Genomic DNA, 15,898 nt, shown 5'->3' on the forward strand with positions numbered 1-15,898 from the left:
GCAGCCAAATGCACAAATCAACAGCAATTTGCTAATTTTCAAAGTGAGGTCAATTCAGGTGTCTAGAGAGCCAGGCCAGTTTCTCCAGGCACCAGCCCAGCAAGCAGCTGCTTGGGGCAGGCAATGGTGAGGGGCAGCACATCTGGGTCTTCGGTGGCAATTCGGCGTGCTGGTCCCCTACCCTTCTCAGAGCAAAGGAGTAGAGCTAAAATATCACATCGCAGCTTTATTCTAGCTTGCTGCTTGGGGCAGCAAAAGCCCTGAGCCAGCCCTCAGAAGTAGATGTTTTTGGCCAATACACTCCAGTTATACCAGTAAAGTTAGGTCTTAGGGATGTCAAAGCAGTTATGTAATTAATGGAAATGAGAATGATACTTTACTTTCTCTCCATTAATTCTACCTTACTGTTTGACCTTTCCTGAGAAAGACCTGTGTCCATAACTATCAGAATTATCCAAATATCTGCTGTTTAAATAAAGTCTTTACATCTCCCAGCAAAGCTGTGGGATCCATGTTTTACCAAGATGAATGCAAGAAGGGTATATACCTGTCCATTGGCAGATGGTTGCTGAATAGGCTGGAGATCACTGGGCCCCAGGTGATGGTGAGCTAAAACAGACATTGCCTCCAGCAGGAATTGCCTCAAGCTGTCTCTCCTGATAGTAGCCATGTGCTATATATTATATCCACAATAGCTGGCACCTGGAATGAACAAACCAGAAAGAAATGTCCTTTTTCTTCATTCATTCTACAGAATCAAAACCTTATTTAGACATTTGCTACTTAAATTCCTCACAAACAAACGTTCAACATGTCTGTAACTAACCACAACACCTCCACATTCTGGCTGTAAAATTAACACCGACACACACACACAGAAAGCAAACCCCGCTATAACACGTATGATCAGGGTCCACTGATCAAATGGATCGCCTGCTAGTCTGGGGTCAGGTTACCATCAAGCCAGCCAGACTGCCTGTCAGTCCAGATTTCTGTTGGGCAGAAAACTACTAGCATTTCAGGTTAACTGCCCACCGCGAGTAACTGGCAAAGGGTGGAGCCCAGCAGCGGGAGCCTCTCAGCCATGCAGAGAGAGGGAAACACTTGGGGTAGAGCAGGGAGATGTGTACACAGCAGAGGAAGAGAGAGGAGCAGCTGGGGAGAGAGGGCTCTTCTCACCAAAAGGGTAAGTGGGCAGGTGGGAAGAGGCAGGAAGGCACATTCCATTTTTTGCTTTTTTTCCTCAGGCACTCCCAGCCCTCTCCCTTCACAAAGCCTCTCTCTCTCTTCTCTTTCTCTTCGCCCGCTTTTTTTTCTCTCCAGCTGCATGCGCTTCGCAGCGCCCAGCCGCTTTTTTTTTTTTTTGGTCTGGGCTGCCGGAGCCACTTTGCATCAAATCGTGGTTATAGTTTAACTGCATTATTGAGCGCAATAGCAGGCAGGTCAGGGGCGCTCTAGCCATTTCGCCATCCCAAGCACGGGCACCTGTGGCTCTGGTGGACCTCCCGCAGGCGATCGCAGAGCACCTCACAAGGCGCCGCCCCAAGCACGCGCTTTGCGTGCTGGGGCCTGGAGCCGCCCCTGAGCGGGGTTTCCCTGTACATACCAGGTAATTTAATGTGGTGGTGCCCAGCTATGCATTAAATAAAACCAGCTGGCGTGCACAAAAGAAGGCTTTGCTTGCCCAGATTTTGCAGGTGTGATTTAAGCAGCCAAATGCAACCATTTGCCTGAAGGATGGCAGTTCATAAACAACCACAAGCACAAAATATGCAAGTGCTTTAAACACAGTGTGCAAATGCCTGGGACTATGAACAGGTGACGACCTCTCATTCATTCCTAGCCCTTCACATCTTCGAAACACTGTGCAAACGTGGCAGTTCTGCTGCGAGGGTTCCCTGTCCTGAGGCCTTTCACCAGCCTTGATAGAAGATTTGTGGAGTGCTCCTTTCATCTAGCCCTAACGCACTGGGCTCCAGAATAAGGCATATAAATAGTGGATCCCAAAGACACTATAGTTTTCCTCCTCCTTCTATTCTTAAAGGGTACGTCTACACACTAAAAAAATCCCACAGCAGTGAGTTTCAGAGCTCAGGTCAACCTGGGCCTGAGGGGCTTGCACTATGTGGCTAAAAGTGTAGCTGTTCCTGCTCGGGCTGCAGCCCAGGCTCTGAAACCTGGCAAGAGCTCAGGCTCCAGACTCACTGGGAATGACTACAGGACTATTTTTATCCAGGTAGCCCTTAGCCATAGGCCTCCTAAGAACTGGATGCCTCCAAGTGCCAGTCATTCTGTCTTCTTGTATTTTACCCAGAGTCTGTTTTTTCAAGCCTTTCTTGGCTGAATACTGTGGCAACAAGCCATACAAATAAATTACCAAACTTCTTCCTTTTGCCTTGGATTCTCTCTGTCTATTGCTATTGATTCTGCCGCTGCCTAGTTTAGGGTGAGAACAGAGATGGAATCGACTCTACGTCCGAGGGGGAGAAACAGCAAGATTTTTGTTCATTACACATGAGGGCAAAGATCTAAAAGCCTCGAGTTTAGGCAGAAAACCTCTCCAGTTTCCCGTTTTACCTTATCGAGCATGGCATCTCCACACTCCTTCAGTATAACCTTCATCCACAGTCCAGCTGCCGTGGCACAGGTGGGGCTGGCAGACAGCACACTTTCCACTGTGGCCTCAATAAAGGCTGTGGCCTGTTCTGGGGGAAAGTACTCACTAACAACCTGGGAATAAATCAAAACAGGAGAGACTGCAATGATGTTTTGCTCCAGCACTTGTAAAATTGGAGGCATAATTTCTCTATGGAAAAAGATCTATGCATCAGCAAATTGCATCTGACGAAGTGGGTATTCACCCACGAAAGCTCATGCTCCAATACGTCTGTTAGTCTATAAGGTGCCATAGGACTCTTTGCTGCTTTTACAGATCCAGACTAACACAGCTACCCCTCTGATTAATTAACAATTTGTTAATTAGCCTCATGTCCAGCTAGCCATTTGGGATTAAAATTCTCTCCATAGTCTATATACTACATTTTTGTATTCTACACTAATGAGATCAGGTTCGAGGCAAAGCTTCTGTTGCACAGTTAGCACAACATTGTACCGGCTATGCAGGAGGTAAGTTTCCAGTTTGTATTCTCTTAGATACACTGCATCTTTTTACAACATATACAATGAAGTCAAGAGAGGCATGCTCACAAATATAGGCAAAGGCAAACCCACAAGGTGACAGAATGAAGACTGGATGGGTTCTCAGCTTGATGTTCCACTAATACAGTTTTTTCTCATGGATAGCTGGATAGGTACATGTGTGTGCATCTGCGTGTGCATTTTCATGGGCGTGCAACATTCTGTGGAATCTGGATTTTACATGGCATTCATAGCACACATCTATGAAAAGCATCTTGCTGGTTACTAGCAACGAATGCCCCGCACCCACAGCTCGCTCCAAGTACAGAAAGGCATCATGAAAGTGTAAATGTAAAATGAAGGGTGCCTGGTCACTAGAACATCCGCACAAGTTTTTTGAGTCAGTTACCCTGGCCATTTTGGAAGATGCCTGAAACAGAGCCTCGGGGTCCGGAGCTGCTGTTAGTTCGTCACGGAGACATCTCAGCTCCTCCTCCGCTGACCCCAGGTTCATGGGCTGGCCTGGAGTGGAGAAAAGGAAAAAAAGTACTGTAACGACTAATGAAACTGAACTCTACTGCATGGATATTCATACAGGAGGATCCATGTGCTAGGCTGTTATCAGCATAGTGTAAAATCTTGGCCCCATCAAAGTCAATGGCAAAACTCCTGTTGACTATAATGGAGTCGGGATTACACCCTAAATGTCTGAAAGTTAACAGTAGTGGTATGTTATTGTGACTGATACAGGATTGAACAAGCATCGATTCAGCTTGGAGCAGCTTTCTGGGGGTGTCTGGTTTCAGTAGTGTCTCTGCTCTCACTATTTACATCTACTCTCACATTCAAGTACAACTCATGCAGGTAGATGTGAGGTTCCAATGTAGAGGTGAATCCTCCACCAAACTCTCAAGATGGGGCTGACAAACCTTCGGCAGGAAACCCATGCTCATCCGTCACTTCTAAACAATGCTGGGATTTCTATGTTGTACACTCAAAGACTGGAATCCCTTATTCTGTTTGTGAATCACCAACACTGTTTTTAGGACTGATTAATAATAATTAGAAATAGGGTCACCAGATGTCCCAATTTTATAGGACAGTCCCAATTTTGGGGTCTTTTCTTATATAGACTCATATTATCCCACACCCCCGTCCTGCATGAGTTTCACATTTGCTGTCTGGTCACCCTAATTGGAAATGGCCTTAAATAATAACCAAGATCTATCCCATTAGGTGAAAAGAACATCCTACTCCAGGGGTCGGCAACCTTTCAGAAGTGCTGTGCCGAGTCTTCATTTATTCACTCAAATTTAAGGTTTCGCATGCCAGTAAGACATTTTAACGTTTTGAGAAGGTCTCTTTCTATAAGTCTATAATATATAACTAAATTGTGGTTGTATGTAAAGTAAATAAGGCTTTTAAAATGTTTCAGAAGCTTCATTTAAAATTAAATTAAAATGCGGAGCCCCCCGGACTGGTGGCCAGAACCTGGGCAGTGTGAGTGCCACTGAAAATCAGCTTGAGTGCCGCCTTCGGCACCCGTGCCATAGATTGCCTACCCCTGTCCCACTCTTTCACAAAGGGGAAAATGGCCTACACTTACTCCAATAGCTTTGAATGCTCATGACAGAGGGCTGCTGCAAGAACTTTTTGTTTAAAGAATTATTCCAGGAAACCCCTCCAATACAGCCAGTGGCAGGGTAAAGAGAATGAAAATGTTTAGTACCAAGGGCTTGTTTACATGGAGAAGTCAAGAAAGCTAATCAAATTCATTTTCAAACTGCATTAGTTAAACTTCATTAAACACCTCTGGGGACACACTTATTTAGATTTAAAGTTTACTTTTTTCAGGTTAGTTTAATTCATGTAATTCACTTAAATTAAGAAGGGCCATTTTCATTCAGAATCAGAGCATCCACACGTGTTTAATGACACTTTAAAATTTACACCTTTAGTTCATTTGGATTAACTCTCCTTAGTGTCCCTGTGTAGAGAAGCCCTAAGGAACTGAGCAGTTATCTACCTGGTGCAGACCATTTATTATTTGTACAGTTCCCAGAAGTGTGCCACACTCTTTACACATCATAATCGTCTCTTCTAATGAGCTATTTACAAGATGCCCACCACTCTGTTATCTAAGTGCCAACAGACAGGACAGAAAGAACTAGACAGGCAGAAAATGGACATTACAACAGTGAAAGAAGCTGAAGAATTACTTATACCTGCTAATGGTCTCTCTCACCTTGTATACAGAGAAGGCAGCTGATACAGTCAACCACCCACTGACGAGATGTGGCCAGTGAATCACAGCTGTATGGTGCTATTGCTCCAATCAGAGATCCAAACTGATGAAAAGTTTCCTGAGTCTAATTAAAAGAATGAAGAATGAACGTTCTCCAGCTGTACTAGACTTCACTTGCCATCTTTATTGTTGATACCAGTCAGCTCTGTGTTTTTGGGGAACCAGGGCACAGTATCTAGCTTGTGTGACTCCTGAAGGACACCCCCAATTCCCATCTCTGTTTGAACCAAAACCGATCAGAGAAAAGGCTTGCAGAGAACAATGAAGGATTTGGGGAGACACACCTAGATGCCTCCTGACAAGGGTGACAAGATTAAGACATCTCCATTTGCATACAGAATGAAGAACAGAGACAACTCTCTAGCCTCAACTGCATGAAAGATGGAATAGGGATTAGCATAAAGAATGAAGAACAGAGAACCGCACTGAACTCTGGGACCAGAAAAGCAGGGACGCATTGAATCATGGGAATCCCTGCTCCAGATGCTAATGAACCTACGCCTGCACACACTCAGCTCAGCAATTATCAGACCAATTCTAGTAATAAATCTTTGACTCATATCCCAAAATACTGAAGCAGCCTAGTTGCCTTGTGAGCTCCCCGGAAGAAAACAACACCCATAGCCAAGAATGATCAGCTCCTATTGACTAGCCTAAAGAAAACCCTTGAGCCATCAGTTTACCCATAAACAAATCTAGTGTTCTCCCTTGAACCATTGTATTTTCTCAACAAAACCCCTACCTATGCCCAGGTAAGGGTTCTGATGTATAGGCCCAAACTCTGCATCAGTTCCACTGGGATTCCATCTCCTGACTGATCGTGATGGGGCTCTGCCTGTCTCCAGCACTCAGGACCCTGAGCGACCACCATCACCTGGGAACCCTGACCAGTTCAAGCCTCATGGAGTGGGTGGGATCCATCTCTCTCTCTCTGTTTTCTTCCTACCTCAGGTATTAACCTTTAAAATGTAGCTGTTATGTTTGTTTAGCCCTCCTGGTGTGGTTATCACTATGATTCAATCAATAACTGTTATGGGTCAGCTGGTTGCTTCTCTCTCTCTGAATTTTACTCTTTGTGTTTTTAGCTTCCCCCATTTACTCTGCAGCGACGCTTCTTGTACCTAAGCTAAAGATCCCTGTAGTACCCCAAAATACAGTGGGGTTTGTTCATCAAGTGGGTTACTACCAGTACAATTGTAATGTGAAAGTGTGATAGGAATGTGTTAAACTTGGGGCACATAAGTGGGTGGGGGGAGCAGTGGAAAGTGCTGCTGAACCCAGCCTGTTGAGACCAGGGACACATGAGGGTACCAGCTTGAAAGTGCTGCTCAGCCCAGCCCACTGAATGCAGGGACATATGAGGGGATCAGCTGGGGAGTGCTGATTGACTTGCTCTGCTAGTGTGTGTACGCATGTCTGCCTAGTTCTACTTATTAGCCCTGGGGAACCTAGTCCTGCAGGAGAGCTCCATTGGGAGGGGACTTGTAGAAGGAAGGAGTAGAACACACAAGTGACATAAGCAACACAGTAATAGAATTACAGAACCGCCCCACCCCTCCCTTCCCCCACAGAAGAGTAACCCTAATTAATGAGCCTCCCCAAAGTAATGGGCACATCTGGTAACATTGTGCCTCTGATTCCTGTACTGAACTGGGTAACGCACATTGGAAAATATAATCCCAATTGTACATACAAACGGATGGGGTCTAAATTAGCTGTTATCACTCAAAGAAGAGACCTCAGAGTCATTGTGTACAGTTCTCTGAAAGCATCTGCTCCACATGCAGTCAAAAACGCTAACAACATGTTAGGAACCATTAGGAAGCGGATTGATAATAAGGCAGTAAATATCATTATGCCGCTATAGAAATCTACAGTACCCCACACCTTGAATACTGCGTGCAGTTTTGCTCATCTCACCTCAAAAAGATATGTTAGAACTGGAAGAAATACAGAGAAGAGTAACAAAAATTATTGGGCGATGGGACAACTTCTCATATAAGGAGAGATTAAAAGACAGGGACTTTTCAGCTAGGAAAAGAGACGACTAAGAGGGACTATGATAGAGATCTATAGACTCATGACTGGTGTAGAGAAAGTCAATAAGGAAGTGTTATTTAGCCCTTCACATATCACAGGAACAAGGGGTCACCCAATGAAATTAATAGGCAGCAGGTTTAAAACAAAAAAAGGAAGCATTTCTTCACACAATGCAGTCAACCTGTGGAACTCATCGCCAGGGAGATGTTGTGAAGGCCAAAAGTATAACTGGGTTCAAAAAGAATGAGATGAGTTCATGGAGGATAGGTCCATCTCTGGCTATTAGCTAACACGGTCAGGGATGCAACCCTATGATCTGGATGTATCTAAACCTCTGACTGCCAGACGCTGGGGCTGGGACTGTCCAACAGGGGATGGTTCACTTGACAATTGCCTTGTTCTGTTCATTCCCTCTGATGCATCTGGCACCCACCACTGTCAGAAGACAGGATACTGGGTAGATGAACCATTCTTCTGGGGGATCCAGGATAGCCACTCTTATGTTTTATGTTCTTAGCGGATTACATAGAAATTCAGCTTTAGCATCCTGGGAGCATAAGAACCAAGAATGCATTTGTGACACTGGCAGACCAGTCAACCTGTGTATGACCCATAATAACTTAACAAGAGACACTTCTACTGTATCAAGACAGTTCACGTGCATGTGAATTTCAAAGAGACGATTAGACTAGCAATCATCAACTCATTCAAAAATGAACAATAGATGCTAAGTGTATTTGTCTGTGGTTATCTATACCGGGTTAGAAGTTTCACAATGTAAATAAATTAGCTTGTAGATGCTAATTCCCTTTCATGGCTTATTTGCCTTAATTATGTGTGCAAGGTGTTCAGTTAGCCTTAAAATCAAAGATGTAAGACACTTCAGGAAACCAATCATTTCTACATTATCTTCAGCTTAACTATCTGTGTTATAATGGAAGAACGGCTAATTACCTTATGTGAATGAATGTAACTAGTTTACTGTGTATGCACAGGAAATAGAAGATTATCTTCAAAGCAAAGTACAACAGGCCATCTGCATTGGGGGAAGGTCCTTCTGTGACAATTTCTGTGAGGTAGGCTTGTCAGCCTGGTAGAATAGCTATAAAAGAGAAGGCTTGGGCCTGATCCTATCATCTCTAGACCGTTTAAATGTTGAACAGGGACAGTGTAAGCCATAGAACAGAGATCTTCCAAATAATCATTTGGAAGAACCTGGAAAATGCCTGGAAAACTAACAGACATTACATCTAAGCTGCCTTTGGATTCTGATCTGTTGGGATGATTCCAGAGAGACTTTTACAAACCAGCAGTTTATTCCATCACTGTTGTGATCCTGAACTATGAACATGGAAAGTCACTTGTCTGGATATTGATCTTTTAACCATTTGTAACTCTTCTTTCTTTTAACAATAAATCTTAGATTTAGTTAAGGATTGGCTGACAGCGTGATATTTGGGGAAGCCCTGAGATTCACATTGACCTGGGGATAAGCATCTGGGACTTTATGATCAGTGAACCCCACATATGGTGAATCAGGTTTCCAGTAACCCCTCACTATATTAGACATAGAATATCAGGGTTGGAAAGGACCTCAGGAGGTCATCTAGTCCAACCCCTGGCTCAAAGCAGGACCAATCCCCAGACAGATTTTTACCCCAGTTCCCTAAATGGTACCCTCAAGTATTGAACTCACAACCTGGGGTTTAGCAGACCAGTGCTCAAACCACTGAGCTATCCCTCCCCTCTCTTCCAAGACAGGGATGTTTAGATGGGAGCCAAAGTCTGGAATGCCAAAAGGGGACCGCGTTTGGCATCTTGTTAACTAGGTGGAAGCTCTTTGTTGTTGACTTGGTGAATCTAATGATAGAATAAGCCATCAGTTTGGCGGTTGTCTCCCTCTACTTCTTGCAGTCTGCCTGCAGTGTGGTCACTGCATTGTTGTGTAAACCTCTCTCTCACGGAAGCAGAGGGATGTTAGTCACCTTGAGATCCCAACTGCTGTCCTGGAAGAGTTTTTCATGCATTTGCGTTGAGTGTCAGATCTGATGTAAGCAGGGAAGTCAGCTCAAGGAAGAGTAAGGCTATACTCACTGTGCTATGAACTGTCTCTCGATAGGCAGTCAGCAGCTGGGTGCTGGCCTGCAAGGCCCTCTCTCTCCCACTCCTTCCTGAACTGAACCATGTCCTTAGGAGCTGTTGGTAGAGCAGGGGAATGGACAGAGTTAGTACCAGAAAATCCTCCCAAAAGTTCCTCTTAAACAGGTTTAATTGTCACTAAAATCCTCTCCAAAGCATCTGACCTCCATGTAGCAAAGGAATTACATGTCTAATGGAAGAGCCCTTAGATATACCAGTCCCAGGGACCAGATTCACCTCTGGTGATTGAAGCCAAAGGAGTTACATGAGAGATGAATCTGGGCCCGTGTATGTGATGTCTGCTGTAGACTGTCTGATGGGAGCTGTCTAGCACATTGCATGCTGTTTGATGTCTGCTGCTGTGTTCTATTTCCTGGGCAACTTCTCCCACATTGATTGGCAAAATGACAGAGAGAAGCATTTCTTTTATTAATTTGAATAAGAGCAGAGAAGTCCCCAGCCCAGCTCCTTTTATAACTTCATTTTTATACTGAACGTGCATCAAACTCCCACCCTCAGCCCTTCACAATATTCTGTTCATGTCTGAGGAACAGGAAGTTTCCTCTGAATGAGTTTCCATACACAGGGCTTAACTCAATATTCATGAATTCCTCTTAGAAGAAGTGATCAGTTTCAACTGGTTCTCTTGGATTTGGCTACTGCAGTGGTGATTTTCTTGTCGCTTCCAAGTAGTGTCAATGACACTGTAAGAACTTGGTCCCAATCCAGCCCTGGCATAAAATGGCATAGCTTCTGTGGATTTCAGTGGGGCACATGCCCGCTTATCCCAGGAAGAATTGGGTGCTTTCTCCCTAAAATTCACTCCATTGTGGAAAATTCCTCCACAACTGAAGCTTGACCCCCTAAATCTCTGACTCTTCCCTGATGTAACACAAGAAACAATCTCCACCACGGTTCAATGGACTACTCACATCAAACATTTCCTGGAACCAGTCTGCGGTTGGTTCTTCCTCCAGCAAAGTCTCCACTAGCTTGCCAAGGGCTTCCAAGGATCTCACATAGAGTGACTGAAACCAGAAAAGAAGGAGTGAGGCTCAGCACAGATCATTTGTGTGTGTGGGCTGGGGAAAGCTAACTATAACCTTGCAGGGGGGCCATGTGGGACTGCCATCACCCAGTGCCTGCTGGGCAGAAATACAGTGGATGGTGCCGAGGAGAATTGTTGTCACGTACTTGTATATGCTGAGCATCCTTTGCTGTCCCGTCTTCCTCTTTCATCTTCTCCAAGGGAGGAAGGGGAAATAAACTTTTGAAGCACTGACCAAGGAGCTCACGGTTTTCCTCCAGGGTCAGAGATGGTTTGAGCTTGCTGGCAGAAGAAAGATAGAGAGAAAAGTCATGCATTAGACTCAGTACCACCTCCAAGTAAAAGAAATGGGTCCAATGACTAGAGATTGTCCCAATCTAGAACCCCAAGTGCAAACAACCCTTCACTTTGCACCTCTCTTAAGTATTGGCTCCTCTAGAAGTAAAGCTAAAACTTCAAATCTCCTTTTAGAGAAACCCACAAGCTTCCTCCCCCCTGCCAGCTAGCCAGACACCTCCTCCCCATCTGAACTCTGCTCCATTGTACTGCATGCCCCACAACCTCCAATCTTGTGTCTTTCGAGCACAAACCCCCAAATGGACACATTCAAATCCTTAAGAACTAAAGTCCTGCTGGTGAGCAGCATGTGAGCCACAGGGCCACCCAGAGGATTCAGGGGGTCTGGGGTCTTTGGCGATGGGGAATTGCCGCCAAGGCCCAGCACTTTGGCGGTGGGTCCCGGGCGGAAGTTCCCCGCGCCGAATTGCTGCTGAAGACCTGGGCCCCGTGAGAGTTTTCCAGGGCCCCGGAGTGAAGGACCCCACCCAGGGGCCCTGAAAATTGCCCCATTTGCTCCCCCCGGGCGGCCCTGGTGAGCCAAACCCTGCAGGCTTTAGACTGCTCCCAACCTGACACTCATGAATTAACAAATAAGAAGGCATCACAGTGCCAAGAAATATGGCAGAAAATAGCCTACCTCAGATGTCCAATGGCAAGAACTGCCTGGTAGCGAACTGAGATGCCAGGGAATCCAGTGGTTACTGTTTAATGAAGTCCTGAAATGCATGAATGGGGACATCAAAAATGGGAAATGGATTTGAAAGGCAGAGAGGCCTTCCTCTCACACCCTGAAACAGGGCTATATGCCAGACCTGGAATAAACAGACACCGTGCCCAGCAGGCTCTCTGCCTCAGAAATGGGCTGTAGGGCCATCTGCAGGCTATACAGAGGACAGAAAGAGAACTCACAAGACACAAGCCATTCCTTCCAGTTACAGCCCACAATATATGTTAGCATCCAATGCTCAGAGTGGACCCAGCATTCTGGGTGCCATGCAGGTAGCTCATGAGACTGCAGTAGTACAGTCACAGCCAATGGATAAAATATCATCTCCCCAGAAAACCAGTCTCATTACATTACAACAAACTCTCTTGTACTTCAGTCCTCAAAGCTCCTAATCACTCACCAACATGTAGCCAAGGAGCTCCAGTTTGTATGAGAATTTGAACTCTTGGGAGTCTCTGGTCTCCAAGATGGCACAGCTAATCTCCATGACATTCTGGATGAGGGTTAATTTTAGGTTCATGTCCTACATAATCGAGAAGGAGAAACAAGAGGATGTGGATGAGAAACTGAGAGAAGAACCAGAGTCCAGAAGATAAAGATCAGGAATTAAATCTAGCCTCGGGAGAGGAGAGAGGTGTCCCCAGACCCCAGAAGGTAGAGGACCCTGGCTCTGCACCCACCTCAGAAGAAGAGAAAACCCAGGTTCATCAAATAAATCCAGGCCTACTTACACCAGAGCAGCCAGGACTCCTGCTTGATGTAGCAAGGAAACCAAACTCTGTGCAATTTAAACAAGCAACTTGTGTACAGAAAATGCAAGAGCTGAGGGCAGATTATTTAGAATGTACCTTGTTCGCAACAGTGATGCCCAGCACCTGAAAAACGAAATGCAAAACAGCTATTAGCAATGTTGATAGTCCCACATAACACACATCCTCAAAATGTCCTGGCTGGTGAATATGGAGCAGAGAGAAATCACTATTGTTAAATCTTCCAAAAGGCAGGAAAGGTATCCAGAGGGGGTGTTTTGCAGAGGTCATTATCAGGGGCCATCCTCTGTAGTATTTGCATTTGTGAACTACTGGAAGATCTCAGTTTGGTTCAACTGTTTTTGGCAATGCCTAAGTGAGAGTCTCAGTTAGACAAGGCAGAACTGAATGGCAAAGTGATGTGGAGAGGTTGCACTGAGATGAGAGTCAGGACCAGCAGTCAGGCACCTGGGGAACAGAAATAACGGAGCACACAGACAAACAAGACGACAGATAAGAGGTAAGGGAAGTAGTGAGTCCAAGAAACAGCGTGACAGCAAATCAACTACATACAGGCTAGCACTAGTCTCTCTTGGGTAGCAAAAGATAGAGCTAGATACACATCCATATGAGGGGAGTTAGAGTGTTATTCTGAATAGCCTGAGTGTCACTGCATCTGAATTACTGTGTAGCTGGGGTCTACAGAATTTCAGAAGACTATAGAAAAACCTAGAGAAAATACAAAGAAGAGCAACAATCATGATACAACTTGTGACAGCTCACACTCCATCCATTTCTGTTTTAAATTTGAGTTATGTGACACTTATCACGCAAAGCTCTTACCTGACCACTGGCTCTGTAATGGAGAAGGATGTTCCCTGTGATGTCTGCCTCTACTCGGGAGAGAAGCTGGTCTTTTGGAGCATGGACAGCCACGCTGCTGTAGGCCAGCATCAGGGTGCTGCGAGTCTTGCCTCTTCTCCCATGGTGGTAGTCCTAGACAATCAGAAAGTTCTTCTGATTCCTTTGCTTTGGAATTTGATCTGCTGCTGACCGAGGAATTCCTCACAGCAGCAATAGCAGCTTGCGCTTGCAAAGCTCTTTTCAGCCAAAGATCTCAAACCACTTGCAAAAAGTATTTAAGCAATATAATAACTGTGAGGCGTGGAGATATTAGTATCTCCATCATTCCCACTAGGTAACTCTGACACAGAGAGCCTAAAATGCGTAACCTACCCCAGTGATGTAAACGAAGCTTAGTCATTGACACTGGTGGGTACAAGATCAGGCGCTAAATGTCTTGCCTAAGGCTGCACAGTGAGTAAATGGCAGAGCCAGCAGTGGAAGCCCAGAGGCCTAGTCTCCTGCTCTAGCCTTTAGATCAGTGGTTTTCAACCAGAGCTACTTGTGTACCCCTAAGGGTCTGCAGAGGTCTTCCAGGGGGTTTATCAACTCATCTAGCTATTTGCCTAGTTTTACAGCAGACTACTAAGAATGCAAGTACAATATTTATATTCCAGTTGATTTATTTTATAATTATATGGTAAAAATGAGAAAATAAGCATTTTTCAGTAATAATGTGCTATGACACTTTTTAATAATTTTATGCCTGATTTTGTAAGCAAGTAGTTTTTAAGGGAGGTGAAATTTGGGGTACACAAGACAAATCAGACTCCTGAAAGGGGTACACTAATCTGGACAAGTTGAGAACCACTGCTCTAAATCACAGGTTCCATAATTGTCATCCGTAGCCCACTGGTGGTCTACCTAAAGCAGGCTGGTTGGCCACATGTTGCTTGCCACACCTCCTCATTTCCAGCCACTAACTGGGATTAAAAAAAATGCTAAAAATCCCTAAAGCTTTTCCATGCAAGCGACTGAGGTAGTTCCCACACATTGTACATGGGAGGGGCGCTAAGCCATGAGACATCAGATGATAAAAATCATTTGAGAGAACCCCAGCTCCAGAGTGTGCTCCTCTCTGCTTAACTGCAGGCGCCACGAGAACGCACACACTGGGGGACAATGCGAGCTGAGCAGAGCAGACACTACCCCGGGGCTGCTGCCCCTGGTTTAGAGGGAGAGGAAGTTGGAGAGAAGCCCCTGGCTCCTTTACCTTCAGGCGGCTGATGAACCCAGGAATCGTAACCTTGCTCATTGCAGCCCCAAACTCCTGAAGTGCGTTGAGGGTGAGGTCCAAGTGGCTCTCAGCAGAGAGTGCAAGGATGGAAATGACTCTGTCACCCAAGAAAATACTGGTTAGGATCTAACCCACGAGTCCCTTCCTTTCAGCTGAAGTGGTGTAAAGCGCCAGTCAGGCGTCAGACACATGGGCAGCGGGGCTGAGTGAAACAGCAATGAAGAGGATATGAAGCGAAATGGCATCTGTCCCAGGCCAGCTCAGAGCTGAGCCCCACAGGAAGCATTCAGGGGTTACTTGGTAAAGTGGGGAGAGGGACAGAGTCCTCACCTGTCTCTCAGGGGCTTCCATATAATCTGTTGCTTTCAAAAATTGATGAAGCTGGGATTTAACGTGGCCCAGGTCCTGACAAACTGCTAAGGACGCCTAGCGCCTTATACAGGAAACTCTGAAAGAAAGAGACCGCACTGACATACCAGTAACAGAACGTGCCAGTCAGTACAGAGCCAGCTCAGCAACACTCAGGAAAGAACAAGATAGCCAAGTCCAAGCACCCATACTGCAGAAACATCCCATCATCTAGCCCAGCCAGAGAACCAACAATGCAGCACAGACAAGCAGCCTGTCCAAGCAAATATTGGAAGGGCAGGGGGGCAAGAGAGCAGGGAACAAGTAAAAACAAATTTTATATGCAGAATAAAATATAAAGTAATGAAGCCTTGAGAGAAGCCTTATGCAGCCCCCCAATCAGAATTTCAAGGGAAATTAACTAGAAACTAAGCCTTAACAGAGAACAAACCTTTTCACGGGAGGGGCTGGTATAGCTGGCCATCTGCTGGTTCAACTCAAGGCTTATCTGGCTGCTCCAGGCACTGTCGTCTATCATCCCCAGAGATGTTCTTAGGAACTGAGTGTAAAAGAAGAGAGTTAAAGCAGATGGTTAATTGCAAGAATTTGGGGGTTGTTGTGGGGTTTGTTTGTTTATTTGTTTGGTGTTTTTTTTTCTTCCTTGTTCTCTCTTGTAAACTTTCCAATATTCAGGTGTCATGGGAAGGTTATTTCCCTATTGAGAACTATAAACATCGACAACCCAGATTTCCTCTGCTGTCGTTCTTTAACCTTTGTGTGATGATTCCTCTCAGTCCTCAAATCCAGATGGACAGTGAATTGGAGAATGAGATGGAGCCAAGAAATCTGACCATTGAGGAGTGATTTTATAGTGGATGGAGGATGGGTCTAGTAAACTTTGAGCAAAGGGCCCTGGACTACGAAG

The 15,898-nt window shown here is 45.3% G+C and overlaps 2 protein-coding genes across 2 annotated transcripts; both read right to left on the reverse strand.

Moving 5' to 3' along the window:
• Positions 1 to 642: 642 nt before the first annotated feature.
• LOC120393082 (maestro heat-like repeat-containing protein family member 2B) lies at positions 643 to 5,438 on the reverse strand. The gene is made up of 4 exons (XM_039517694.1): positions 5,384 to 5,438; positions 3,548 to 3,660; positions 2,578 to 2,730; positions 643 to 702 (listed from the first exon to the last, which is right to left on the reverse strand). Exons 2-4 carry the CDS (start codon positions 3,650 to 3,652, stop codon positions 643 to 645), a joined length of 318 nt encoding a protein of 105 aa, XP_039373628.1. The 5' UTR covers positions 3,653 to 3,660; positions 5,384 to 5,438.
• A 6,578-nt stretch (positions 5,439 to 12,016) lies between these two features.
• LOC120393084 (maestro heat-like repeat-containing protein family member 2B) lies at positions 12,017 to 14,717 on the reverse strand. The gene is made up of 4 exons (XM_039517696.1): positions 14,602 to 14,717; positions 13,329 to 13,481; positions 12,585 to 12,611; positions 12,017 to 12,259 (listed from the first exon to the last, which is right to left on the reverse strand). Exons 1-4 carry the CDS (start codon positions 14,641 to 14,643, stop codon positions 12,125 to 12,127), a joined length of 357 nt encoding a protein of 118 aa, XP_039373630.1. The 5' UTR covers positions 14,644 to 14,717; the 3' UTR covers positions 12,017 to 12,124.
• Between the last annotated feature and the right edge of the window lie 1,181 nt (positions 14,718 to 15,898).

The sequence above is a fragment of the Mauremys reevesii genome, unplaced genomic scaffold, assembly GCF_016161935.1.
Source record: "Mauremys reevesii isolate NIE-2019 unplaced genomic scaffold, ASM1616193v1 Contig144, whole genome shotgun sequence".
In the NCBI taxonomy this organism is placed as follows: Eukaryota; Metazoa; Chordata; order Testudines; family Geoemydidae; genus Mauremys; species Mauremys reevesii.